The sequence below is a fragment of the Glossina fuscipes genome, unplaced genomic scaffold (genome assembly GCF_014805625.2).
Source record: "Glossina fuscipes isolate IAEA_lab_2018 unplaced genomic scaffold, Yale_Gfus_2 1, whole genome shotgun sequence".
In the NCBI taxonomy this organism is placed as follows: Eukaryota; Metazoa; Arthropoda; class Insecta; order Diptera; family Glossinidae; genus Glossina; species Glossina fuscipes.
The window spans coordinates 31,602,142-31,629,804 of NW_023998415.1; the positions used below are offsets into that span (position 1 = coordinate 31,602,142).

Here is a 27,663-nt window from a genome sequence, read left to right on the forward strand (position 1 = left end):
AATCTCTCATTGGGTAACGCCGATGAGCAGGAAGAGGATTCGGTGGTAACCGAATATAATTTTCTTACTTGTTTCATTTTCGTTTCCAGTAATGATTTCTTTAGAAAGACAAACTGGTCATAGTTGGCAACAATGATTTACTTTATTGACTCGCTATCCGTGCAAAATGGATATCCAATGTATCAATGTATACAATAAATGTACACACATTTGCCAAGTAACACAAGTACCTACCATAACAATTGAATATGCTTTGCTAAGGATTTGTATGAAAATGTGTCACGGAGATTTCGAGGTATTCATATATTCCGGATTGACGAGAATAGCAAAACCGACCTTTATATGTCTGTCCGTCCGCACTATACTAAACTGTATTTATAAGAATAAAATTGATTTGAAAAATTTGCTTACCACGAACTACTATTAAAAAACTCACAATTCCTTTTCTTTTTTAATGTTGCATTTCAAATTGTACCGAATTTAATTTAGAATTTTTGTGTTCTTAATAGCTTCCTTATGTTCAGTTCAAAACAGCAGTTAAATCATCTTAATTATCGGAAACTTACTTAAGTGCGTATTAGTTCTTTTTATACTTTTCTTTTAATTGTGTGTGTGTGTGTGTGTGTCTGTTTGTGTGTTGTAAACATTTTCTAAACTATTCAAGGACGCACATTTTTTCTTAATGTAGTAAAAAGTCGCTTTTCTTGCATCTATGAATTATTAATAATTTACGTATAGCGGAAAATGTGAAAAGTACAAAAGCTTTTCATCACAATCCTGACACGCCTATATATAAGTAAAAAAAGCTATTAAATTAATTGGTTGGGCGCAAAAGTCGCAAGACTACAAATAAAACAAAAATTTCTTCAAAATTCAAACTTAAAAGCTTAGGCGCGTCCTTCTCGAAATTGTCGATCAGTAATTACTAAAATATTATCATTGTTCACAATTTTTAACAGCAGCTTTAAGATAACATTCTTTCGATAATTTTTTTAAATAAATTTTTGCCGCTTTTTAAATCATTATTTTCCGATAAATCCGCGTCATTTTTCTCAAATTTCGTAAACCACTGAAATCTTGTAAAGCTTATGCACTTCTAAGAAACTCTTAAGGTTCTTTTCTGTCTCTCGATATTCTTAAAGTCCCAACACTCGACCACTGCAGATATTTAGGTTTATTGTCGATATTGATAGTTTATTATGCGTCTTAATAATTTGACCTTCGGACATTTTCCAAATTCAGTTTTCATCATCCGTAGCATTTCAACGGCATAATTCTATGGAATTATGTATGAAAAAGAAAAAAAAAATGTATTTTATTATTTGGGAGAGAATTTGACTTCTCTAAAGACTTTACAAAAACTATCTTTTGTAAAATTTTCGATATAATTTCTTTTGGCGCGTAAAGTTTAAAGGTAACAGATTCTCGGGAAACGATAACAACGATTTATCCAATACCCTAATGGATCGAATTCGATTTAATCATCATTTGGCATACGTTTCTCAATTTTTCGATGAATGAGTTATGCATATATTGGAATAGCTTGCGATTAGACTAAGCAAACAATTCGGTATTTGTTTTACGCGAAAAGTTCTGTTTGTGCTTTTTTACTAAAAAATGTTATCAGCAGTCAACCGGACATGTGTTAGTGTTACAATTGAAAAGCAAGTACAACAAAACAGTGTACATGAAAGTAGAAACATTTGCTTGAAATGCCGACAATATTAGTCACACTTAATGCAAACTCAAAGTCTACACTACTGATACCAACTAAGGCGAAGAAGAAACTTAGAAAAATAATATCGCTGAGGTCGATTCTATAAATACTGACGATTTTAAAACGCAAATACTTTTTGATAAATTACTAATTAAGTAAATCTTTCACCGACTCATTCACTAGACAAATTTCATTTATCTAATTGTCCATTTTCTGGTATATCTAGAAGACAGTAATCTTGTTTCGGGAGGGGTTTGTTTGCTCTTTTCGCCAATGCTTTAATTTCCATAGCAATTAAGTCTGGATCAAATTAGATCTTTGACATTTTGGCCGACAATATATATATATAGAGAAATTCACCTTATAACTTTTACAACAACAATAGACCAATTATATAAACCAATTGAAAAAAAATCCGAGAAAAGGAAACAAAAAAAAAATAAAATAATAATAATAATAAAATTCTTGCTGATTATAATACGATCGTTACTACGCAAATATTATATAACGATCGATAACTACAGAGTCTTACGTAATCGAGGATATATTAGCAGAATGTCGTAGAATGTCGCAAAATGTGTTTGCGATATAGGTAGACGTTGCAAGCGGGATAAGACAATCGATAGGTTCCCTTCGTTCGCTAGTAGTTAGTTATATCAATATCAATAGCAAGAGTTATTGCAAATTTTCTACTTTAAAAAAAGAACGCTTGAAATTCTTTTACTGCAAACAGAAATTCTTGAGTAAATTGCAAGGCACTTGATAAAGAAATAAGAGAGAAAATATTTATGACTTCACTCTATTTTCGCTGCTATGGAATTTTAAAATGCTGAGTAATTAGTTAAGGTATTTGAAATATTTAAAGTGGTAAACATTTATTCCATATGATACAAAGTGAGTGTTTTCCATTATACCGTTTTTTTTTTTAAACATGTACGCGCAGTTAAGACATTGAGGCATATTAATTTATTTCTTTCGTGTGTAACATCTAGTTATGATCTATATAGGCTTTAATATATAAAAAAAATAAATAAATAAAAAAAAAAAACGATTTAGGTGTATATGGACCTGCTTAACATTGAAAACCGATTCTTAGAGGATCACACTGTAGCGGTCTCTGCTTTGGATTATGTTTTCATCACTTTATTTAAAGGCTTAGGTATAGTCTTTTGAGTGCTGTTTTATGCTGAGTGACACGCACTTTTAATTTCTCGACATGTGAAAATCAACTCAGCATAAATTCTTAAAATGTATTGTTTGCTTTATACTCAGCTCAGTAAATTCATAAACACAAATAACTGAAAGTTTACCGAGCATCCTGTGAACAAATCCGCTTATCTGAAATATTAACTGTCGTAGACAAAAAATTTTGGTGGATTTACTGCTAGCTAACGATTCTTCCTAATATGATTTGAACTTGGAAATTTACAAAAGGTCTTGACTGCTTAAAAATGCAAGTCGATATGACATATTTGCAGCGCGTGAATCTTAATTTTTTGCTAAGGAAGATAAGCTTTGCTCTTATCGCGAAATAATTCTCAACAAAGTTTTGTCGGACTTAACCATTCACCAAGTACGAAAACTTTGAACAGATATAATTTATATGATGAATATATTTTTCTACAGGTCTAATTGATATACGAAGTCCAAGATATTTAAGCAGTTATTATTAAGTAGTCGAATCGATTCTATCAATTTTTAAAAAGAAAGTTCGAAAAACTTAGAACGAATTAGTGAAAGCTAAGTTTGCATATATCGAATTAAATTGAACTATAAATTTGTAGGGATATTATGAATTTCATTAAATTGTGAAAATATATTTTTTTAATTTTTGTTTATATTATTTCACGTTATTAAAGCACAAAAATTATTTCTGCCTTTTATATTTGATTTATTTGAAATATATAAAAGTATATATAGACATTTATGAAAACACTTGAACGTAATTTTTCTCCCCTACTCTTTATAACCTCGTATCCATGACCCATATACGATTCATTCATAAAATTTCATTAACTCTTTTATTGCGTTATTGCATATGTATATAGTATTCCCTTACTTTTTTTTTTTCAATTACACAAAAATTCATTGTGAGGCTATGTTATCGTTCGACCATTGTTTGTTTACTTAAAAAAAAGTAAAAAAAAAAAAAAAATAAATAAATAAATAAAAAAAAAAGTCTACAGAAAGTAAATAAATGTTTCAGGTTAACTTCGTATTTTCATAGTGTTTTCAGATTTTCTTTAAATTTTTTCCTGATCTTAAAATACAATGATGATATCTATGTATTGTGTATAAGTATTTCTGTGGGGTTATGCACAATATATATATATATATATAAAGCATGTGTTAGAGTAGCTTTGACTCACGTGATTTCAAGAGCAACGCATCGCAAACAATGCTGTATTTTCTTGCACATACGTACGTATATGTCTCGGCATCTCTTGATATATGTATGCTTGTGGAGGCTTTACATTCAATGTTTATTAAATAATATATGTGAATGTGGGTGTGTGAAGTTCAATGTATTTTTAAAAAACAATATATATATATATATATATATATATATATATATATATATATATATATATATATAAATATGAAGAATTCGCGTAAACCTACGCTAATGAATTTAATTTAAATAAAAAGTATTGATAATAATGATACGACCAGCATCGTAATGATGATGATTGGGTGATTCATTCTTTTCTGGTAATGAGACTTATCAAATCATGAATGAACGCACGTATATGTTACATCATATATATATATATATATATATACATGTGTATATACATGTGTATGATACTTATGAAAATAATATATATATATATATATATATATGTATATATGCGTGTGTATCTGAAAGCTTCTTAAGTATATCTCTTAAGTCCAGACTGACGTGGTATAGAGTAAGTGCAGTTATTTATGTCAAACACTTAACAGTTTGCAAACGCAATTTATCAAGAACTACTTCGCTATGACTCATAGAAATGCTTCTTTAGCTCAAGGTTAGATTAACATATATTAAAAAAAATTGCGAAATTAGTTTATTGAAAGATGATAAGATTTGAATGATTCACTGTATAAAGCGACAAGTTCAGACTAACATGTTTTACTACGCTTTCCATTCGTAAAATTTTTATCCCTGAATTTTCCATTTCAAACTCCTTCTTCACGATTTTCGTCTAATGGAGCATTCTTTGCGAAAACTTTAGAACTAGCACAGAAATATGAAAAGAGAATAACTAATGACCTACTGAAGCCACGAAGCCTTCTTGAAGATTGCAGCTTACGCTTACATCAAGGTTTTGTCATTAAGCAATCTTTGCTCACCACCCATGGTAATAAGAGAAAAAGAGAGTGAAAAATAGCGAAAAAATTTGAATAAATTAATTCACTATGCGATAAAGGAAAGCGAAGCATAATGTTGACAATGCATTATTTTTTGTTTTTTGGTTAAAAGCCATCATTTTCATATTTGCTATCTCTTTTCAGTTGATGAGACTAAGATCGATCAATTACGGTATATGTTGAGAAGCACGTTCTTTAAACTTGAGGACAGAAGCTGGTTAGCACTAAGCTGCGGTAGATCTATTTATAGACGAGTAAGCACGCAGCTACTCATCTTGTATTGCATCAAATTCCTGTTCAGCTTAACCGAAAATTAGGGGATTTTGTCATTGGCTACGAAAAAATAGAGTGATCAAACAGTTGACATAATTTGATCCGATGATATTTCATAACACTTTGTAAAAGAGAAAAAAAAAAGTTACTGTGTTACTGTGTATTACCAAAAATTTCGGCATTTTCGATCCTGATGCAACATTTGTTTTTTATGCGTTCATTATCTTGGAAAGGGTGTACAGTGGACTAGTTATTCCGGCTCCATTGGCGAGCAAAGTAACATTTTGAGTCGGATGTTCGTCTAAATATCGTTTTCCGCCTTCTATTGGTATCCTCATCCGTTCAGGTGGCCACTTCGCTATGAGCTTATTTTTGAGTTCATCTGTACATTTATCAAACTCTATTGGTCGCAATCACAAGAATTAGCACATTAGCTAAAAGTGGTTTATCTTTCGCGTCAAAAATATTTAGCTAAGCTATATATATCGGACCATCTAAAAATTTAATACCTGCCTATAAAATCATTTTCTTGGCATGGTTTCAGGCGACAATAGCTTCTTTTCTCTTAGCGATCGAGATGGTGAACAAGAGCAGTGTGGAATTTGTAAGATATGATAACTTGCCCTAGTGCACACCATAAGTTGGTGAACTATTCCTCTATTTATCTTTGTTTAACAAGTTATATGCCCATGATAGATATTTTTAATTTTTTCAAGCGTTCGGTCCTAGCAATACTCCTAACGACTTTAAAAACTATATTTCATTCTCCTGCGAGTTTGCTAAAAATTTCATATAAACAATAGCAACTTGCACCAGCGTCAAGTCGAAGGAAAAATTGCAATAGCCCACAAGGCCCGAAAAAAGATGAGAGAAAAATAAAGAATTGGATTCAAATCATTCGAATCACTATATAAGAGTTAAAAATTACAAATTAACAAATACCAAATTTTGTAAGATGGGATAATAATTAGTAGTATCTGAGAAACAAAAAAAAAGAAGAAAAAACAATTGTAATAATAAAGAAAAGGTGGAACCCAACGTGTAAAAATGCGCTAAAATATCGTAAAGAGACATTGTTTGTACATAAATAAAATTTTATGTTTATGTTGAAAATTTTGCTTTACTAACCTGTTAGTATGGTAGTTGCATGGTGAAGCAATACTACCAATACCAGAAAAAGTATTTGATGACATAAATTGTAGGATTTTTCAAAATGCTTTTGCATTTCTTTTTTCCCGTCGCAGTGGACCACTCCAAGCACGGAAAACACTAATAACGAAGAGACAAATTTGATGGCTGAGTTTATACTTAACCGTTGATATATTGTGATTCGCTCTGACTATTGATACGTTTAATATCCTTTTTACGATGACAAGAGAAAACTTTGAAACTTATCAGTCACTTAAGAAAACACATAAACACACTAACGCGTGCATTAACGTTCGTCTTCGACGACTAAACTTTTGCTTTTATATGATTTACGTATTTGATACACTTTTGTATTTTTATTGGTTGGGTTTATTTTCGTTGCATAATGTGTTTTTTTTTTTTTTTTTTTTAAATACTACGTTTTCTTTAAAAGGCTATAAACTTTCTTATTTTAATGCTGCAATAATTTTCACTTTTAATTCCTTTTCTTTTTTCACAATGAAAATATTTACATTTTTTTTTTTTTTTTTTTTTTTTATATTATGGAATTTATTTGACTTATGCGACTGTTGTATATTTCATTAAAAATACGGAATTAAAGTCGGGACGTATTTTAATACCATTCCGTGCCAACGATTCTTTACTCGTTTATTTTTCATGCAACTCTAGGATCCTGTAAGGAATAAGAAAAATTTATTTAAGGACAACATCAAAAATGATATTGTACTTTCAAGATTATTATGGGTACATAATGAATTTGTATATTAAATATAAATCAAAATTATAGTTAAACGTCTCCAATAATGTTTGACAACTAAATCCAATAAACAAAGAGGCTTTTGAATAAAACGTTACATCCATTTATAAACAAAAGCTTTATTCATCTAATTTATGTAGCGGTGTAAAATAAGTTTTAGTTAATTATGGGCGTGTCAAATCTTCGATTAAAATTATTTTCGCTCTCTAATGTTAGACGAGCCTTCGTAAGAACAGTTTGTTTCGACCGTAGTTTGAGCGATATGAACACATTTTTGAATTATTATGCCCATCACCGAAGGATAAGGGGTACATTTATCTACGTCTGCAACGCCCAAAAAGGAGCATCAGAGGTCCCATAATGTATGTATTTTCTTGATGAACATCAAATTCTAAATCGACTTAATCTAGTCCGTCTGTCTGTCTGTCTGCGCAAATTTTGTAGTTTTTGTGGCAAACATTCTCCCGATAGTGAAAATGAAGACTGGGGTGACTTAAACTTCTTAAAGGACACGCCTACAACGCCCAAGCGGTAAATACATTTATTTTAGAAAAAACCAGTTATTTATTTATTTATTTTTTTTTTAAGGGTAACGGCGATGGGTACGGTTACGACCGAATATAATTTTCTTACTTATTTTCTTTTTTTACTTTGTTTTCTTAATGCGCCTGCTGATCGAGTTTGTACCCGTGCACTATAGTCTGTTAATACGTTTGAAAACATATTTTATTTAGGATATCTATCGTTGAGTTCGTAAGGATCAGTTCGTGGCAGACCAAGTCTGGCATTGAATTGCTCGTAAACACTATATGTCATAGTAACCGCTGCAAACGTTATCAAATCTAGTTTATAAAGACTATGGCTGGGCTCTTATTAAGATATTACAAAATACTCAAAATATTTGCATAATAGTGAAAGCTGCACAATCTAATTAGCTCCTTTTAATTACGGGGCCCATGTTTCCTAAACCGTTCGGTATAGATGGCAATATTGGTTGAAGAAATGCTTTGTGATGTAAATTGCTTTTTCTAACTTGAAGGCCTTCATCACCAGGCTTTCAACTAATTAAGCTGATGAAGATTAAGTAATTTATCGGTTTCATTCAAGATTGAAGCCACAACTCTCTGCGATGCAAACTAAATTTAAATGCAAATTGTGCGGCAGCTGCAATAAGATATGAACTTATCAATAGTAAAGTAGATTCCATCTGCGTAACTGCGATATGCGAAACTTCTCGAAGGGTGAAATCATTGGAATATCTCTAAAAAGGGGTTTTTTTGATCATTTTTTTGGGACACAAGGAACAATAATAAAATAATTGTATTTGAGGTGGTTATTAAACGTACCTTTAGCTTATAGAAAAAAAAACAGTTAGTTTTGGAAAATATTAAATAAAAGCACTTTTCGTGAGATATCATTTAATTAAAGTAACCCTAAAGTGCCCTATGCATCTACGAAAAAGAAAAACAATTTAAATTAAATTAAAATATCGATTTTTGTGTAACTGGCGTGCATTTGAGGAAAACAATTTGATTTTTGGCCAAAATAAACACTTGTTTATTAATGAAAAATATTCTAGAGAGTATTGTTTTAAATATGCTTTAAAAGATTGAAAAGAAAAGAATGAAAATTGTAGAAGCTACTCCGTAGCCGTAGCCATAGCCGTAGCCGTGAAAAATGTGTTTCAAGAAAAACAAACGCGTTTAAAGTTTTGATATGCGTTAAAGACATCTCTTCTTACTACAATAAATTTTTCATTATTTTTTTGTGCTAAGCAATGTGCTATCCCAGGACCATATAATTGCTATACCAAGTATAAACAATTCCCCTTGTTGATTGAGGGTTATTATTTTATAGGGTACTTTTACGCTGCATCAGAAATGGGAAATGACGGAAAAATGTATAAATCGATTGGTGAAGTCGTAACCAGCGCAAAAAATTTCATCCTAACCTAATTTCTCTCTCAGCGCCATGGCTACTTAAAGGTCGTCTGGGTGAAGCTGTAGTAATATATTTTGGCTTTGAAGGAACATAAATAGTTTCCAACGACAATGATTAGGATGTTAGAGAAGTTAAAAATTTACACGTAAACATTAGGCTGTAAGTTCGGAGCGACTGATCATAGTATGCAGTTGGTTTCTTCAGGAGAAAGCATGAAATTTCTAGGTGAAAATTGTTTGCGAGCTATGAATTTTTTGATTTTATATAACAAATGAAGGTTTGCTAGGGAGAGAGAGAGAGAGAGATGTGCCTGAAAGTAAGAATGACACACAACAATAATCAGTTATGGTTTTTCAATTTTCAATTTCCTACATTATGGCCTCATATATATATATATATAATGCAATTATATGATTTTGTATGATTTGATATAAAATCCAACCGTGCTTACTATTATTAATTTCTTTTCCTCATAGTTAATACAATTATGACGATTGCTTTTGTTATGTGCTTATGTGCTTTTGTTGTTTTTCGTTGAATGTTTATTGCTATTTATTTCCTCTTACAAGGGAATTTGCTTGCCATACATGACCCCATATATTTACATGCTCTCTTTTATGCCCTAGGGTTGAGGGGTATGTTCATTTTGTTAAATTGTTTGCAACGCCCATAAGAATGCCTCAGAGACTCCGTAAAGCGGTAATATTTTTAATCGGAATCAAATTCTGAATCGATTAAAGCATGTCCGTCCGTCCATTTGCCCGTCTGCATAATGTCTAATCTAAACATTTTCCTGTCGATGCCAAATTTGAGAGAAACACTTTAAGTTCTTGCACTCAGTTTGGTATTGAAAATGGGATAAATCGATGGCAGGATACATCTATAACAGCACACGCGAATACCGCTGCTTTTCGAAGGGGAAAGATCGTTTTTTTATTTGCTTTTTATACAAAAACTGTAACCTATAAACCCCTAAAACTTTGAGCGTACATACTATGGGCGATGCCATATTGGCTATATTGTAAAGTAAAAAAAATCGGACACATCTACTCAAGATTATATTGTATCAAATTTTAATTTGCTTTTCGTCAAAACATTCATATTACGCAGGAGCAAGGTTAACAAACTGCATAAACCGTATAGCTTCTTGATTAGTGTCGGTCCGTCTGTCCCTCTTTTTTTATCTGCCTAATTGTGTAATATATGTGTGATCAACATTCTCTCGTTCGCCAAAATTAAGATATCGCCGACCAATTTGAAAAAGAATTCGAAATTGGTCCAAACCGGTTGAAGGACACAAAGGCAACAATAACTGAGTACACCTTTACTTTCCGTGTTTTTTTCTTGGTAATTAAGAACTACACAGGACACAAAAAAAAAAAAAAAGCTACGCCCAATAATATGGAGTATGCAAATTAATTTGATTCTGGATTCTTATTATCTTTTGGGACAAGAGGTGATGGGTATAAAAGATTCGATCACAACCGAATATAATTTTCCTCCTTTTTTTTTTTTTTTTTGCTTTCTTTTCTTTACTTGCTTCTGCATACCAAATACCATACCATAATGCTTACTAAATAGACTTCAATCCACATAATTTTCTCATGTATTGTATTTAGGTTTTTTCCCTACATTTCTTTTTATTTAATTATGTTATATGATTTTTTTCAATAGATGTACTGTTTGCGGTTTCATAACTCAGCTCTTCCCTCTTCTATGTACTTCCCTCTTATTATGTAATCTTTATTGGATGCGTTAATGTTTTGCAGATTCTATTGATTGACTTGTAATTGAATTTGCATTTATCGCATTATTAAAATAAATTATATAGATTATATATAGACAATAGTGAGTGCCGCGTAGTACGCATAAGTAAGCAGAAGGACATACAAAGGGCAGCGTTAAGTGCAGCAGACTGTAGTGTGTAATAAATTATCATCTTATCTTGTTCACTATAAAGAGTTCATAGACTAAGTCAAATACCTATAATGCGCATCAGATGTGTAATAAAGTTTATATATTCTTGATCAGCATGAATAGTGGAATTAGTGTAGGTACTACACTCTTAATTTCGTCTTTGCGTCCAATTTTTTTTCTTTTCAATTCCACGTACGGACAAAGAAAACATTAAAAGAAAAGTGACTGGGGGAGGTTTGCTGTCGGAACTTCCATAGGAAGTTAGCAATTATGCCGTCTCTCAGAGTAGAGTTTAAGAAACGGTCCCATCCAATTTGAATTTCCCCAAGTTGATTTATATTGACTTTTCAAAACAAGGAGGTAAATGAGACATGATCTTAACGTGTTTTAATCTGAGCCATTTTTAATATCGTTGGTTTTCCAGTCGGTGTATTAAAAATTTGCCAAAACATTGGAAAAGTTGCGACCGGTATATAGAACACAAGCATATATAGACAGAGATGAAAAAGATAGATGGAAAGGCGTGCTTAAATCGAAACATAAAAAAAAATTAAAAGCGAGCGTACTTCTTAGGCGTTGCATATATACCTTTATTAAAAGTGTGGTGGAGGATAAAAGAACTTAGCGATTAATTTAAAAAAAAATAAAAAAGCCCCTCGTGCCAGATTTGGTGATGTAGATGCATTTGAGAATAGGGAAAGTATTTCTTGGCTGAATGATATGCTCAGCTTTGAAGTATATTAAGTCGTCTGGAAACCAAAACAAGAATGGAATGTGCTTCCTATAAACTATGACATCGTCAGAGATTCGATGGTTTTGGTGTCTGCGCAAACAGCACAAGATAATCACTTAAGTTCAATCAGTTAGAGTGTGAAGATGATGCTATAACTACGTATGTACTGCTTGGTTATTATTGAAAACGTACTTCTGTTAAAGATAATTAGCGGTTTTCGCCTTTATTTTATTAAATTAAATTTTTGCACAAAATGTTATATATATACTTTTTTTTTTTTTAAATTATTTTTAAAATCCCAAGAATATCCGTATATTGTAACTTATGACCACTTTTATATGAATAAATCATTAGCCATGCGACTGGCTCTGTTACGTTCGAGTATCATAAGTAAGAGCTAGGAAGAATGAAACGAAAGTGAAAAACCACAATAAAAACAGAAAAATCGGAAATGAGCGTATAAGCCAGGTAAAGTTAACCATAAAATAAGAGAAGCAGTATAAAACATTCCTGTCATTCGCATTCGCATTCGCATTCGCATTCGCAGTGAGGACCATAAGGTTACATTTACACAAGAATTAAGACACGCAAGCTTATGGCAAGTTGGATTGGATAAATAAACATGGATTGTTGTTAATGCCCTTAAGGCAGGATATTATAGCGCATAGAACTGTGCGAATTAATAAATCTTAAATTATAATTGATGTACTAATGATTTTTTTAGCTCGATGGGTGCCTTTCAGCTATATTGTGAATAGCATCACAGGGACGTGACAAGTCGCAAGGCACTCATGAGAATTATTTAGAGTGTTTTTCGCGGTCTTAGAATCCTTTTTTCTTTTTTTTTTTTTTTTTTTTAACGCTTACTTCGCGGAAGTAACAAAATTCGATACACAGCCAGAAAAGCTGTGACAAAAAATATTGTTCTTTCTAATGATTAGTGATCGATCACCAATCAGAATACAGCTCTTTGTTTTAATTGTTCAATTATTAAGAGTACACTTAATGCACTTATATATAATACACCATATACGTACGTTTACTTGTAATGCTTTTGTTTTATGAAAATTATTTTCCTTCTAAATATATTTTTCGTAATATAAAGTACGGTTCCGTTTTACGTGATTTCAAAATGAAAATCTTCTTTTTCAGTTGATTTGTTTGTTTAGCGAAAAGCCACAATCATCTTAACAAGTTCACTAAAAGTTCACTACTAAATTTACTGAATTTACTGACGTCTATGTTATACATAATATTAGCTTTAGCCTCTTAAATGTGTATACGAATTCTCTCACCCCGTGCGCGCATTTGTTTGGTTCATGCTTTAGATACACATTCACTTACTCATCCATACATCTTCGCCTAAAACATACTGAGTATTGGTATTGTATTGTTCGCGAGCATATGAAAAAAACAAAGTGTTTGTTTGTTTTCTTTCTTTTTTTTTTTTACTTTTTTTTCTTTTCTTTTCTTTTTTTCGACTCCTGTTTGTCTTTCTTCTTATAAATATGAAAGAGAAAAAACTAGAAGAGAATGAAAATTGAAATTTTTGGTTGATTATTTAAATAGCTTTTTCTTTGTTTCCCATAAAAGATGTGTAAGTAACTAAATAAGTAAGTAAGTAAGTAAGCCTTAGATAAGTAAAACAATTTTTAGCAGTCAGTGTGTTATTAAATTAGCAAACGCTCGAATGTGGATTAGTGAAGAGCATACGAAAGAGAAATCGGCAGAAAAGCTTTTCTTTTTTTGTTTTGAAATACTTTACTCAGAGAGCAAGCTCTTGGAAAAGTAATATCGTGCAATGGAATTGCGATCACATTTATTTTGAAATTCTCTCGTAAAATGAAATAATTTCTTCGTAAGCGAACAAAAACACATAATCAGGAAAGCACTTGTTCTCTTACATTTATCTATTAATTGCTCAAAATTTGCAATAATTATTAGGTACTTCTCCTCTAATGCATGCTCCATCACCTCATACATATATATAAATATATGTGAAATTTTCTCTTTGAAATTTTCTCAAGTGTTGTAATTAGTTTTCTATATATGCGCTTTAAGTTATGGCCAATTCAAATAATTCCTTAACAAAGCAAGTAATTTTAGATATTCGTAAGCTTCTTTAAATGAAAATTTTCTTCCCTTCTTAGGTAATATTACAATGTTTGCCTCAAGCCATGTTAACCTCTAGTGAAAATTGATAGCATATCATATGCTTGACAGATTCGCAATTACAAATAAACTCTGCAAATGGTATATGAGAGAATTTGCCTACAGATGCGTTTGTTATAATGCTACGAAGATGATGTTTGCAATTTTTATAACTACATTCGTTTGTTCATGATTTGTAATTCTCAAAGTTATTAAATCAATTTATATATATATATATATATATATATATATATATATAGAGATAAATCTTAACTCGTATGCATGACAAACAGTTAGTGAATGAAGTCGGTTATAACTCGTAACGTATCTTAATCACATTTAAAAGGGGATTAACAATATAAGTACACCTTCGCAAGCTGGGTCCGGGTGTTGAAAATCGGTACAGCATTAACCATAACGACATTTATAAAAGTTTAAAAACAGAAACATAACCCAGAGATGAAGAAATCTCATTCAGAATTGTAATCTAAGTATTTTTAAGTAACTCTGGCAAATTTCCCTTTTACGCATCTGAAAGGTTTTGTGGAACGCTATCGAAATTTGGAAATATTTCGCGCGTGTGGATGTGTATTTTTTAAAAATGAAAAAAATTAATTTTCATTAAGAAATATTTTTTTAAATTTCTATTTTCATATAACCATATACGAAGCATGTTGATGATCTAATCGAACGAAAAGAAAAGTAAAGAAGGAAAACAAATCTTGCAACCTTGTAACACATAGTATGGTAATAAAGCACAACTAAAAAAATTGCTCAAGGGCAACTATTGGCAATCGTTAAAGAAATGCTTCTTGGCTCCATACCATGAACATTACGGGCCGAAACAGTTGAAAAGAGACGAAAGAAAGAAAATTAAATCATCGAATTGCTTTCACTAAAGATTTGTAACACATGCTTTTATTTATTTATATGTTTTTTCTTTTTTTTTTTTTTTTTTTTTTTTTTTTTTATTACTCACCATCCAACGAGGACGTTACATTCACAGTCCGCTCAACCATGTGCATTCGGGCACCGCTATTCTTACTAGTTGTTTGGCCGAAGGTAAAGTTGACCCGTTAAGAAAAAGAAACGAATTGATAAAAAAAACAAAAAAAAAAATCCCAATCAATTAAATGTTGTACTAGTTGCAGACTAAAATGAATTTAAATTCAACTAATACCAGATAATTTTTTTATATATGATTTACATATATTCCTTAGGTGGTAGGTATCCAGAATTCGGCCTAAAGCACATGACGTTTTCTTATTTGTACAACAAAGACATTAAGTAAAGCTATTAAGACAGATGGTAATCTGTCAAAGCTATTAATTAAATGAAAGTGTACTAATTGCATTAAATCGCACAAAACAATGGAAGAGAAATAAGAGAAATAAATAAATGAGAAAAAAAAAAATTGGAAAACTAATTTAAAGAAATTAAAGCGCAATTTCTAAAATAGCTCAAGCTTCGATAGTAGTAAAAATGTAATCAAATATATTAAAAGACAAAAAAAAAAAAGAAAAGGTTTTCAGCAGTGAAGACCGGAGATGAAGGTATTCAATAATATTGTTGGTGATTCTGCTGACAGTCTCCCGAACTATGTATTGCATGGGTCTAGAATGTAAAAAGATGTTATCCGATTACAGATCCTTTTTTGTTGGAATTTTTTAAGATAACAAAAACTTCAATAACGTATTGGAAGTTGGCTTTATAGGCCCGCTGCAGGAAGAGGCTAAAAATTTAAACAGGAAAAGACTGTGTTCAGCAATTTGTTTACAACCGGTCCAATTTAGAATCCGTAAATATAAACATATTAACATTCATTTAAAGGGAAAAGTGTTTGTAGTTTAACTTGAACTGTCACGACTCTTCGACGTTAATCAGGCTAAACGCTCTTAAAACATTCCATCTGCAGTTTTCTCTCAAATAACATTACTTTCTCTTTCTTTGTTCTTCTACGTAGACAGCGTCATACTCATCACTCTGCCCACGGGGCTTGAGCGATGCATGTATATAAATACTATATACTATATACTATACTTTGCAGTGGTAATAGCACACTTTATCTACAAAGTTTTTCTAACTCAACGATGTTGTAAAAATTGAAATTCGCGAGTTTACAAGGCAGCGATAGACATTAATAATAGAAAGTTACAATCAATCAATCAATATGCCAAACAAGGCAAGGACATGTGCATGTGCATTGAGAATAGCTAAGCATTTTTCTTAATGGAATATAGATTACATGGCGATCGGGGGACATAGTTAAATACCGGTAGATATTTTATGATGACTCGGGTTGTTCTTGCTTTGCATCGCGGCATTCTTCTTCGCTAGCGTCTTTTCATTTTTCATTGCAATTAGCTCCTGTTGTCCTTAGAAGATGATCGACGTCAGTCTTCTATGAGTCACCTAAGATCAACCAACATTGGGGATAATTACGAGGACTAGAATTTTCCGAATAATATCAGTTTAAGGGGCGATGCTACTTCGGAGAGTGCTCCATTATCAACAAAAGTGATGTGGGAAAATGCTAATACCAAAGGGGAAGTCTTTACGTTTAATAGAATGAAAGTTTATCTCCTGACGCGAGATAGTGAACAAACTGAATCTTAGCAAGGTTGTCGTACATCGTTAATGATCGTCCAAAAATGGTGGGAACGTGGCTAATTTATTCCACTCGAGATCTTTGAGGCTCGTAACTTGTAGATCAGAAATCGCAAATGTTATGCAACAAATATATAAAACCAATTTTTCAGTAGAAAATAGATATTTTCTTTATTTTGCATTGTATGAAGGCTCAATAACTCTCGCAGCATATACTTAAAGCCTTCAGTGATAAATATTTACCTCAAGTTAAATGTTGCTATCAAACATGTCCACCTTTGTTTCGTTGAAATTCGTTCAAAGCCAATTTTTGCTTTCTTTTCTTACCTCTATTCTGCTTTGGGTAGAATCTAAAGTTATTTTGTGACTGTTTTCATTTTTATTAATAATTTTTTTTTTATTTTTCCGTTAAGTATTTTAATAAAGAGCGTTTTGTGTATATATATATATATATGTATGTAAATACACATATGTATACGTACATGCATAGATATATGTATACATACAGTTTCACTTATTGTAACATTTATATGTCTTTTCTTTTCTTTTCTTTCCTTTTTCTCTTTTTTTTTTTTTTTTTTTTTTTTTTTGGTTTCTCGCTTAGTTTTCAATTTTCTTCTCAGTTTATTTAGTTCTTCTTTAATTGCTTTTTCTTAGTATATATTTACACAGAATATAACAAATTTTGAATGTCGTTAGGGTACATAGCTGATTTTAAATCATTTTTATTTATTTTTTTGTACATACATACACAAAGAGATTTTGCTCCTTTCCTTTTTATCTAAATTAAAATAAGTGATGCTCTGAAAAATTGGAATGAAAACGAATATAAATATATAGCTAGGTATGTATATATATACGTTCACATTTATTACATATATATATATATATATATATATATATATATATATATTGATGCAGCTTATTTTAGCTCGGCAGCAGAACTAATAAGACGTAATTGCTAATATATTTGAACTCTTGAGACCATCTTGATTGTGCTAAAAATGTATTTAAATCTGCTGCAGTTACTTTCTTTCATCAATTCAATTGTTTGTCTATAGAAGAAATTGAACAAAAAGCAACAAGACAATCAAGACTTAAAGACTTCGTTCCGTCTATGCAAACTAAAAACATTTACTATGTAAGGTCAATAATATTTATATCTGTCACCCTTCAAAGCTGGAAATATTCTGAAATATATAAGTATCGATGGCACAATCAAGCGCACAAGCGTTTTAGACCACAGGACGTTTTGTCATTTTGTTTGTCTTTTCCGTTGCTTGTATGGTTTCCTGTAGCATTAATGGGAAGGGAAAAATAGTTGTAGTTATCAGTAAACTCTTACACTAAAGTGTAGAGTGTATTTGTTTTTGTTGTTGGTCTGCCTATCGATGTAATCTATCCATATATCAATCTCTCTTTTTTTGGTTTTCTCTCCGTCCCTTGGTAAAACCTTTCGTTAATTCGGTTGTCTGTTAGTCTAGCTCGCTTTCGCTTTCTCCTACGAATTCAAAAATGGAAATTTCGAATTTAGTTAGCGGACAGCTGTAAATTGAGTTCGAGAATCAACAGGTGTCGTCATGCATGTCTGCAAACTATAGCAAATATCGGCATCATATTCATTGCAAATGTACTGCGTATCAATATAAAAATTGGACGAGGGAGTAATGCTGATCGGCCGATTAATATGCATGCAATAAGTGGATTAATGGTTATCCATTGCTAAACAAATGTCACTTTCTTTCATATTAATCTTAGTCTGAAACCCAGCAAATCGATAATACGGATCACCTAGATGCTTAGCTTTTGAAAGAACACTTCTGCAAGCCAGTGTATTGTCTTAATGATGAACAAGTTTTTCTTTACGAAAGCAGGCCCTCGCTAACAAATTTTTCCTTCGAATCGATTAAAATTAATATTTTCCTATTGCACATAATTAATTAATAAATAAAGTATTAAACTCTTAGCTCATTTCTCCGATAATTTTGATCGAATTTGGCTGCGTACTTGGACGGGTGCCGCAGGCCATTTTTGAACTGACATACGCAAGTCTTTGTCGTATCAATGAAGCATTATTCAAAATTTGTTGTTGTTCTAAGTCGGAAAGTTTACCATTGGATACAACGTCCGATCGAAATTTACTGTTGATATTATTTCATTTTTCCTGGCAAAAGTATTCGTTAAGCTAAGAATTTCATGTTCATCTGTAAACTTGTCGTGGACAGAATAAACGCTCGGTTTAGTGGTTAAATAATCCATCTATCACGTTATAGTTAGGCATGACCAACTCGCCTAATGCAATCCTTTAATTATTTTCACGTTAAGATACAATGCTTGGTGCCCATGTAAAAGCATACTTTCCGTTGGGGGTCAAATGAAACCATATAAACGGCTACATGGGTGATGGTGGAAATAGTTACAAATTTTTCCTCACAATTTAGTATACCGAAATATTATTACTCAGCTACTTTTGCTGACAAATTTCCAAAATAGAAACACTGGTCCTAAAGGCATGCCAATGAACTAAATTTGATTAAAATATCTCAAAAGTTGTGACCTGTAGGTGAATTCATCTTAGATCCTATTCGATGCAATATACATTCGTACAAACTTACCCACATCGCAAGTGCTGTAGAGTGTAGTAATATTGATGCGGAGCGAAAGAGATCAACCTAAGATTTCGTGAGTGTTCATGTGAAGGCTAAAATGTTCACTGCTGCCTAAGTGTCACACTGCCGAATTGTCATTTAGGCAAACGCGAGCCTGTAAACTATTTCTAATTACAAAATTAGGGCGTGTGATTAAAAGAGGGTGAAAAAAAATTGATAAAAAGGCTTTCTGAGTGTGAGTGAAAATAATGGAAATAGAAAAAAAAAAATAAAAAATAAAACAATTGTTTGGCAAGAGCGGTACTTCGAAATACTTACTTTTTCAATTGTACAAACTGGCAAACATAATACCATAAGCTTTTGGATCTGTTATTATATTGTAGCTGCTTTTCTTGTAGAAAGCAATGTCCTGTGTTAATTTGTTATTATGATACTAGATACTTAATTGCTATTGTCATTAAATTTTTATACTTTTTTTTCTTTTTTTTTTTTAATTTTTGTTTTACGTTTTGTGTCGTCCTTCCTAGTTCCGATTAAGAATTTTTATTTCGTTCGTTCCCGTATATGATTCCTTTTATTATAATTATCATCATATCATCATTGCGTGTGTATATGTTGTTTTAATATAATTATAGTATATAGCGCTCTCATTTCATTTATCTATACTTATGTACAATGATTATTACAAATACATAATAAAATATCAAATCAGTTTTTCCTTTTGAATACATTTATTGTTAATTTTATTGTATTCTCTTCTTTTTTTGTTTTTTCTTTCTTCTATTAATAATATTTCTTTACTTTACTTTATTAGTATTATTTATAGTTTTATAATTTTATAACAAGTACGTACACATATAAATAAATTTTTTTTTTTTTTTTTAGATTTTTAATGGTTTTTTTGTTTGTAAGAATTCTACGGAAAAGCTTTCTCATAATTAAACAAAACGAAAAAGCAAATATTTTCCAGTATATTTCTCAATGTATATAGGTATAAACATATGTAAGTATTTATATAATGCAAGCATTTACAGGTTGATTTTTGTGTTTTTCTTTTTCTTTGTCATATAATTTTTATTCTCTTTTTACAACTTTTTTTGTTTTATAAATATTTTTATAATATTTCTTTTTAACGTTTTCTCTTCTACTTTTCCTACTATGCTGAGGGTGGTCGTTACTTTTACTTTTAGATGTTGTTTAAGTTAAGTTATTTCCTTTTATTGGAGATAGTGTACATCCTTTTGGCGTGAAAACTAGTTATTAATGAAAAACATAGAATCTGAAAAGAGAGTAAAAAATATGAATATGTAACGGTGTTATTTCGAATCAAGAGAGCTAATCGGTAAAGTTATGATAATGATATCACATATTTCGTCTGTGGGTAAATACAACAGTATGTATGTATGTATTTAAGCCATGAACGAGAGTAAGTAACGTTTGACAGCAAGTGGAGATGTTGTCCGCAGGATAACTTTTGCAATCAAACGTGTTACGCGACGATTGCAAACGCGATAGCAGTGTTTTTCACGATTATTTTTAAAGCGTAGAGAGAGCAGAAGAACGGAAGCATGGACTTCGTGATACTTCCGAAATGACTTGCTCTGTGGCGACATTATGTGACCGGACTGAACATTCCGAGCATAATTGGATGTCTCAGTTGCTTCAAATCGCCTGCTGTGTGCTTGGGAGCTCTCCCGAACATGGTAAAATGCCGACTTATTATTATACGGGTACAAATGTGGATCAACGATATTTAAACTTATAGTACTATGTAAATTTTTAAGAAGACAAATTTAAGACCTATTTTAACGGTCGTCTTTTTTTCCAACGCAAGGTTTGAGAGAAGGAAAATATTATCTATTTCTTGCTAATGGTGAGCAGATAGATAGCTACGCAAGACACGTGGTGGTGCACGGTGTATTAAGTTCGTGCGGACGTATATAACATATGCAAAGATTGAAAATATACCCACATATATAGATCGATTCAGAATGATTTTCTGAATCTTCCTAAAGCTTATCGGCCTGTCTGATATCTGTGCAGTTGCTACGAAAAATATTTTTTCATCCCGACTCTCATAAAAAGTATCCTTTCTATTATTTTATCTCGAAAATATATGAAGAGTATGTGCTAATAATCTTCTTTGCCTGACTATAATGTTTATACTTTTTTTTCGCTTGATCTCTACAAAATTTTAAGTTTATGATCGTCATGACTAATTCGATACCATTATTCATGCTGCTCAAGAGTATATCGCGTCTTTTAATAAATTTAAATTTCGCGCCATCTTGGAACGGTTATTATATACCTATTGCTGCTATTGCAATGATGTTTGGCACTTGGAAACAAAGAAATTTTCGAATGCATTCACAGTACCACCTCTGCTGATGGGGTGCTGAGAATGCATGAACAAAAGCGCGGTTTTTTAACTAAAAAATAATTCTGAGTTATGAGACCCATTTCATCTGCATGAATACATCAACAAATATCTGGTGATCCGAGAGCCCAGGAGAAATAGTGGAAAACTCTTTCCAACGACAATGAGTGACCAATATTGCAGTTTGGAATGAAATTAAGACCATGAATGCGACATAGCTTGACTCGTGAAAGAACGGTTCGATTACGTGACAGATGTAAAATATGCTACCTTTCGGGAAAACAATATGGAGCGCGCGACATCCAAAATATATATTATATACATCCTGATGGAAGGTGCAAAATAATTCATCATCCGTAATTATTTAACATTTCGTGTTATCGTGTTTCGATTTCTCTCCAGAAGCAGTTAAGGTATTTACACATACTCCTATAGATCCGTCCCACTTGAACTCTTTTTAGGTTATGGCTCAACTTTTGATGTAGTCCAACTTGTTATTGTCTACTGCCTAGTTTTTAGCTGTGATCATTTTAATTATCTGGACAAAAAAATAATAACCCTTAGGGGCAAAGCAGATACGGAGGTGTACTCAGGGATCGGACATCTCGCTGGCGACTAATCTTACGATCAGTTGTTACAAATTGTACATCAACGCCCCCTTAAGCATATAACGTAAAACATACCGCTATCGAAGATCGTTACAAGAGCTTAACCATGAAATCAAATTTCTCGAGAGCAAGATATGTTTCCTAATTAATATGTACATCGTATTGCATTGTCCAGGTACGGTCAGGCTTTCGATCTATTCGTCTATCTGTTAAAATCCATCTTAACTGAAATATTTTGCAAACAAATTTTCTCTTCCTGATGTTAGATGCGGTGTTCTAAGCTTTATAGTGCCTCAGTCTCAGTTTATTCGACATTGTTTCATTCAATTTGCAAATATAAGAAAGCAATACACGTTGCTGCCATATAATGCGACGAGTGCATGCATGCGGCTTGAAAGCATTAATCATGAGCATAGGATAAAAATCATAGTAATATGTATTTGAAAAGCATCTAACATCAGGAATTGTATTTAACAGAGATATGTAAAGAGAAATACATGAATACTTAAGTACTTCACCTCAATCTACATATTTACAATAAGGACTACATGAATACAAAGCATAGGTAATGGTAATATTGTACATGCTTAAATTCCAAAGATATATTTATATGTCTATATATATAGGTGTGGATGTAAGCAGGCATTGGTTGAGAGGCGTTGAGTGAGAGGTGTTTCCGTACGTACGCGAAGGCAGACATGTTTAAATCCGTAATTATGCAATTCTTTAGAAATGTATAGAGTAAAGACAACAAAAACAATTTCCCAAGTATAAGAAAAACATATTAAGACTAATGGCGAACTTTTCTATAAAAGCTTTGTTTTTAGCTAACCTTAAGTAAAAGGGGTAATAACAAACCTATATATTGATTGCCTACTTGCCCGATGCTCTTCTCTATTGAGATGTAAAGTTCTGAACGTGTAAACATATAGCCCCAAGTATGTATGTATGATAAGTATGTGATTAAGAGTATGCTTAAGATTCAAATGAAAATTTTAACCATAAAAAGTTGGTCAAATTCCCATTTTTCCTTTCCCTATACTATTTCACATTTTCTTCGTGTCAATTTAATACAGAAAACTGAATATTTATTGCTACTAAAGTGCTCGAATGCATTACATGTTATGACTGCTACTGCAAAAATGCAATAAGTGCTTTTAAGTGCTATTTGCATTTCTGTTTTTGCCTTTTACTTGATAATAGCAAATGTGGGCCATGTGGTATTTTCGGTTTCTATAATATTTTCTGAATATGGGTGTGTTAATATGTAAATATTTGTATATATAAGTTATATTATATGTAAATATATTTTGTTGTCCAAGGTAAATAATTCTTTCCTCGTTACACTTCTGTCCTTTTAAAAAACAGTGTTACCATGTAGAGGAAGTATTGAGCCTCTGACTTTGGTTATTTACTGCTATTGATAAGCGTGAAAAGCACGATTTTTTTCAATAAATTTTGACATTTCCCTATAAACACCAGATTTCACGCTCCGCTTCACTTCACTCCACTCTTTTTCACCAAGTTACCTCTACTTGTGATAGATTGTCAAAAATATATGATATGTGGCGTTGTCAATTTAATCTACGATATCTTCGCCGATAACAAATTCGGAATATTCGCAACTTGATTCGCTTCCTTCGACGAATAGGTGAAATACCTTATCGCAGAATATATGATGCAAGACTTTAAATGCTAGGTTAAGATTGTCTAAATTGTCCTTCTGGCTGCAATTACGATTGTTAGTGTACACTACTGTTATTATATTTCTATCTAGAATTCGCCGCTTAATAGAATTGGAATTTTTACACTTAAATTCAAATTTTCACTTTATACATCTTAGATTCTATGCTTGCTTCGCTTATGTGAATGCTTAAGAGAAGATGGTTAAAATCGTTTCGATGAATGGATAGTTGAAAGCATTGAATTGTTCTTCTCGATTCATATGCTTTCGTTGCGAATAACATGGCGAAGAATAAAACGATTAAACTTAGGTCTTAGGTGCGTTGATTGTGGTAAGATATCTCGCACACAAAATGTAGCAATTTTCTAAAGAGTATTTAATATTGTATTGGAAAGATAATATTAAAGAGCAATTAATTTACGTTCCGATGCCGGTTCGGAAATGACGTGTGATCTAAGCCGTTGTGCTGTACTGTACTTTCACTTCCACCTCCTATTTAAGAAACTCAATACTTTTTTTTTTTTTTTTTTTTTTTTTTGTTAAAGTAAGTCACGGTTGCATATGTGCATGTGCACGTATAACATAAGCATATTATGATGATGTCCGCTTTATATTATATTGATTTCAATCTCAAGAAAGGCAAGAAACATGTATTGTTTACGGTCGATCGTGAAAAGTCGACTGCTTGCTTCGATATAGATTGCATTCAGATTTTTCTACATTTTTATATTCTAAACCATTCGTGGTCCGGTTTCTTTTACATATACATATATATAGCGATTGATTTAGAATAATTATCTGAATTCATTTCCGTCTTCTCCGTCTGTCGGTCTGGCTGTCTATTTGATAGTTGTTTATGTATTTTTGTTTCCAGCCTACAATTCAAAACTAATGAGATATTTTAACGAAATTTAGCGTACCGACGTGTTTTGGTCGAAGGTCGAATGGTAATGCAAATGAAGTGGAAAAATTGATTGGGCTAGCATTGGATAGCTTCGTTATGTTGAAATTTGTAATAAGAATACGAACAACGTAAATTGTTAGCCTCTCTTCTCGTGCGGATTCTATTTGAGATATTTGAAGAAACTGAAGTGAAAATATCTTTTTTTTCTTCTTTTTTTTTTACTTTTAATGGTCAACGAAGTTCTTTGCAGCCTATAGGGGAATTGATGGACGTGTGTATTGCGAACGCATATTTCAAAATATTTTGTTTCTAAATTATCTGTGCAATTTTTTTTTTTTTTTTTTTTTTTTTGCAACACACTTATTACACCTTTTATTTACCTTAGGGGCAGCCCATGGCTTATGAAAAGCAAAATTAGGGCAACAGAACGTTCAGTTAACATAGCGTAGCTGATGGACATTTGGTTGCGTTGCAATTGCAACAATACAAATGCATTATGAATCCACGATTTCGCGCAAGTAACGTTGAAAAGAATTCACTGCACTTGCATTCACTAATATTATGCATATCGAAGGGCAGCTTTCATTCATCCTTTTCGATTTTGTATTTGTTTTCATTTTTTTCTTTTTTTTGCAGAGAGAACGGATTTTTTCACTTTTTACACACACTTTTTGCTCACTTTTATTCTACGTAGTAGAATTAACATTAAACGGGTTTGTCTCAGATTTGTAACAGAATTTAAATCTTTTCATATCGTCTTTTTTTCGAAATATCATCGCGCTTTTTCTTTTAATGGAATTTTCTTATTTTGCAATATGAAAACTCTGTGAGAATATTGAAGTAATTATTGAAATAAAATCAAATTTTCATCCGCCTAAGTGGCCGGATACGCAAGAGTCTCGACTAGCGACGCGATGGTCGTGGGTTCAAATCTCAAGTGCGGTAGAGTTTCTAATAAAGCCGGGAAGCCTTAGATGGCCCTAGTGCTTTAAGACTTGAAATTTTTATTCTCTGTCTAAATTTATAATAATAATTATAATAATAATAATAATAATAGCAATGATAAAATCAAATTTTACATAATAAGATAAGAGTTCAAATGAAATGAAATTTGAGGTTCAAGACGCTTAGGTGGTGTGTACAATTGTAAGAAATTTGTTGGTTCACTTTGACTCCTTTTTTGCAATCAAAATTTCACGCAATGAAGATTTTAACTACAGCAAAGAAGAAGTCATACGGTGCAATGTTCTGATAATATGATGATGATACTTTACCTTCGCGACTAGTTGAGCTCTTTACAAAAGATTCCTTTACAACAAGATTGTATGCTTGATGTCTCGAACGTAATATATCCAACATTCCCTGGGCCTTTTTAAATGAATTTCTCTTTACTTTAGTATAACATTCAAACAATATGTCAATATGTATAACTGGTGAGATATGTTTTGTTGTATTGTGCTGTATTTTGTATTCTTTTTAAATATTTATGACTTTCTCATTCTCATTGCATTTATTCATTTTTTTTTTTGTTTTGAAACACCCTCAAGATTGCTAGGACTCCTTCAGGTTATCAAAGCAAAAATATTAGCACTAAGTTTAATTCCCTACGTTTTTTACACACGACACGCTTGCATTTCATACATTTCGAGTTAGTTCGTGTTTCGTTTTTGTTTACATCATCAACACTTTATATTTTTATATACAAAATCTTAATAATATTTGCAAATTTACTATTCAGTTATTTATGTAAAACTTAAGAATTTCTTCGCCTGACTGCTTACGCATTCATTATTAAAATGCATTCAAGTTGGAGACAGTCTTAAATAATCAGCAGAATTTACTCACTTGTATAAAATAATACAGTTTTCGTTTACATTTCATCTTTTTCAAATCTGTTTACTATTTGTCGTCTTCAAAGTAATCCCCCTCAGATATTGTACATTTCTGTTAACGTTTCCAACAAGCATCGTTGAAAACATTGTCCTCGTAGCAGTCTTTTGCCTTTGGGCAAGAGCTACAAACGATATGGGGATAAATCAAGTGAATACGATGATTGTGGAACGTAATGGGTTAAATTTTAAACGAAATGGTCTCGACGAAGCAATGCACAGATGTCGCATTATCATGAGGCAACTGCCAAGTTACTCTTGTTTTCCACAACTCCGGCCTATTTTTGCGAATAGCTTCGTGCAAACAGCGCACAATACTCGCATAATATTTCGTGCGGCGGAAGGTGTTGATAGCGCACGACCCCACGATAATTGAAGAAAACTGTTAACGTTCCACGACGATTTATAAGCTCGTTTCTACGATCTTAGCTCACTTTTTGCACGATACTTGTTCGATTGATTGGTCATTTCCGAATCGTATGCGCAAATTCAAGTTTCATCTTCCGTAATAATGCGTTCCATGACCGATTGATATTCAAAAATCATATCCTCATATACGTTAACGCGACACTCTATGTCGAAAAAAAGCAGTTGCGATACTTTTGAGGCCGATTATATCTTTTACAATGTGATTGCTGATCATTTTCGAATCGTAACAGCTTCAGCAAAGTCCTTAATTGTTAATCGATGGCTTTTGACCATCTACTCTTTAATTTGCTTGATTTGACTTTCATCGATAGAGACGGTATTCGTCGTTCGGTATGCACCTTGCCGTCAAATGCTTCTCGGCCTTTTCGCACTGTTAATATCGCAAAAAAAAACCAAGTACATGTGAAACACTAACGGCATATATGCTTTGGCACAGTTAGAGAAGAAATACTTCTGATATTCGATATATTCAACTTGACTGGAATATTGCTTTTGTTTGAATTACAATTTTTCTGCCCTTTCCGTTAAGCTTTACGTTAAAGATTTTTAAAAATTTTTTAGAAA

General features: G+C 32.0%; 2 protein-coding genes across 2 annotated transcripts in view; both read right to left on the minus strand.

The window, feature by feature from the left end:
* LOC119645296 overlaps positions 1-6,890 on the minus strand; it is a 139,031-nt gene extending 132,141 nt beyond the window's left edge. Inside the window, exon 1 of the mRNA XM_038045430.1 lies at positions 6,473-6,890. Coding sequence (XP_037901358.1) covers positions 6,473-6,569 — 97 coding nt within the window. The 5' untranslated portion in view covers positions 6,570-6,890. The remainder of the gene's footprint in view (positions 1-6,472) is intronic.
* A 13,156-nt stretch (positions 6,891-20,046) lies between these two features.
* Positions 20,047-27,663, minus strand: part of LOC119632152 (cysteine-rich motor neuron 1 protein) — a 48,015-nt gene continuing 40,398 nt past the window's right edge. The window contains exon 5 of the mRNA XM_038024930.1: positions 20,047-20,487. Coding sequence (XP_037880858.1) covers positions 20,469-20,487 — 19 coding nt within the window. The 3' untranslated portion in view covers positions 20,047-20,468. The remainder of the gene's footprint in view (positions 20,488-27,663) is intronic.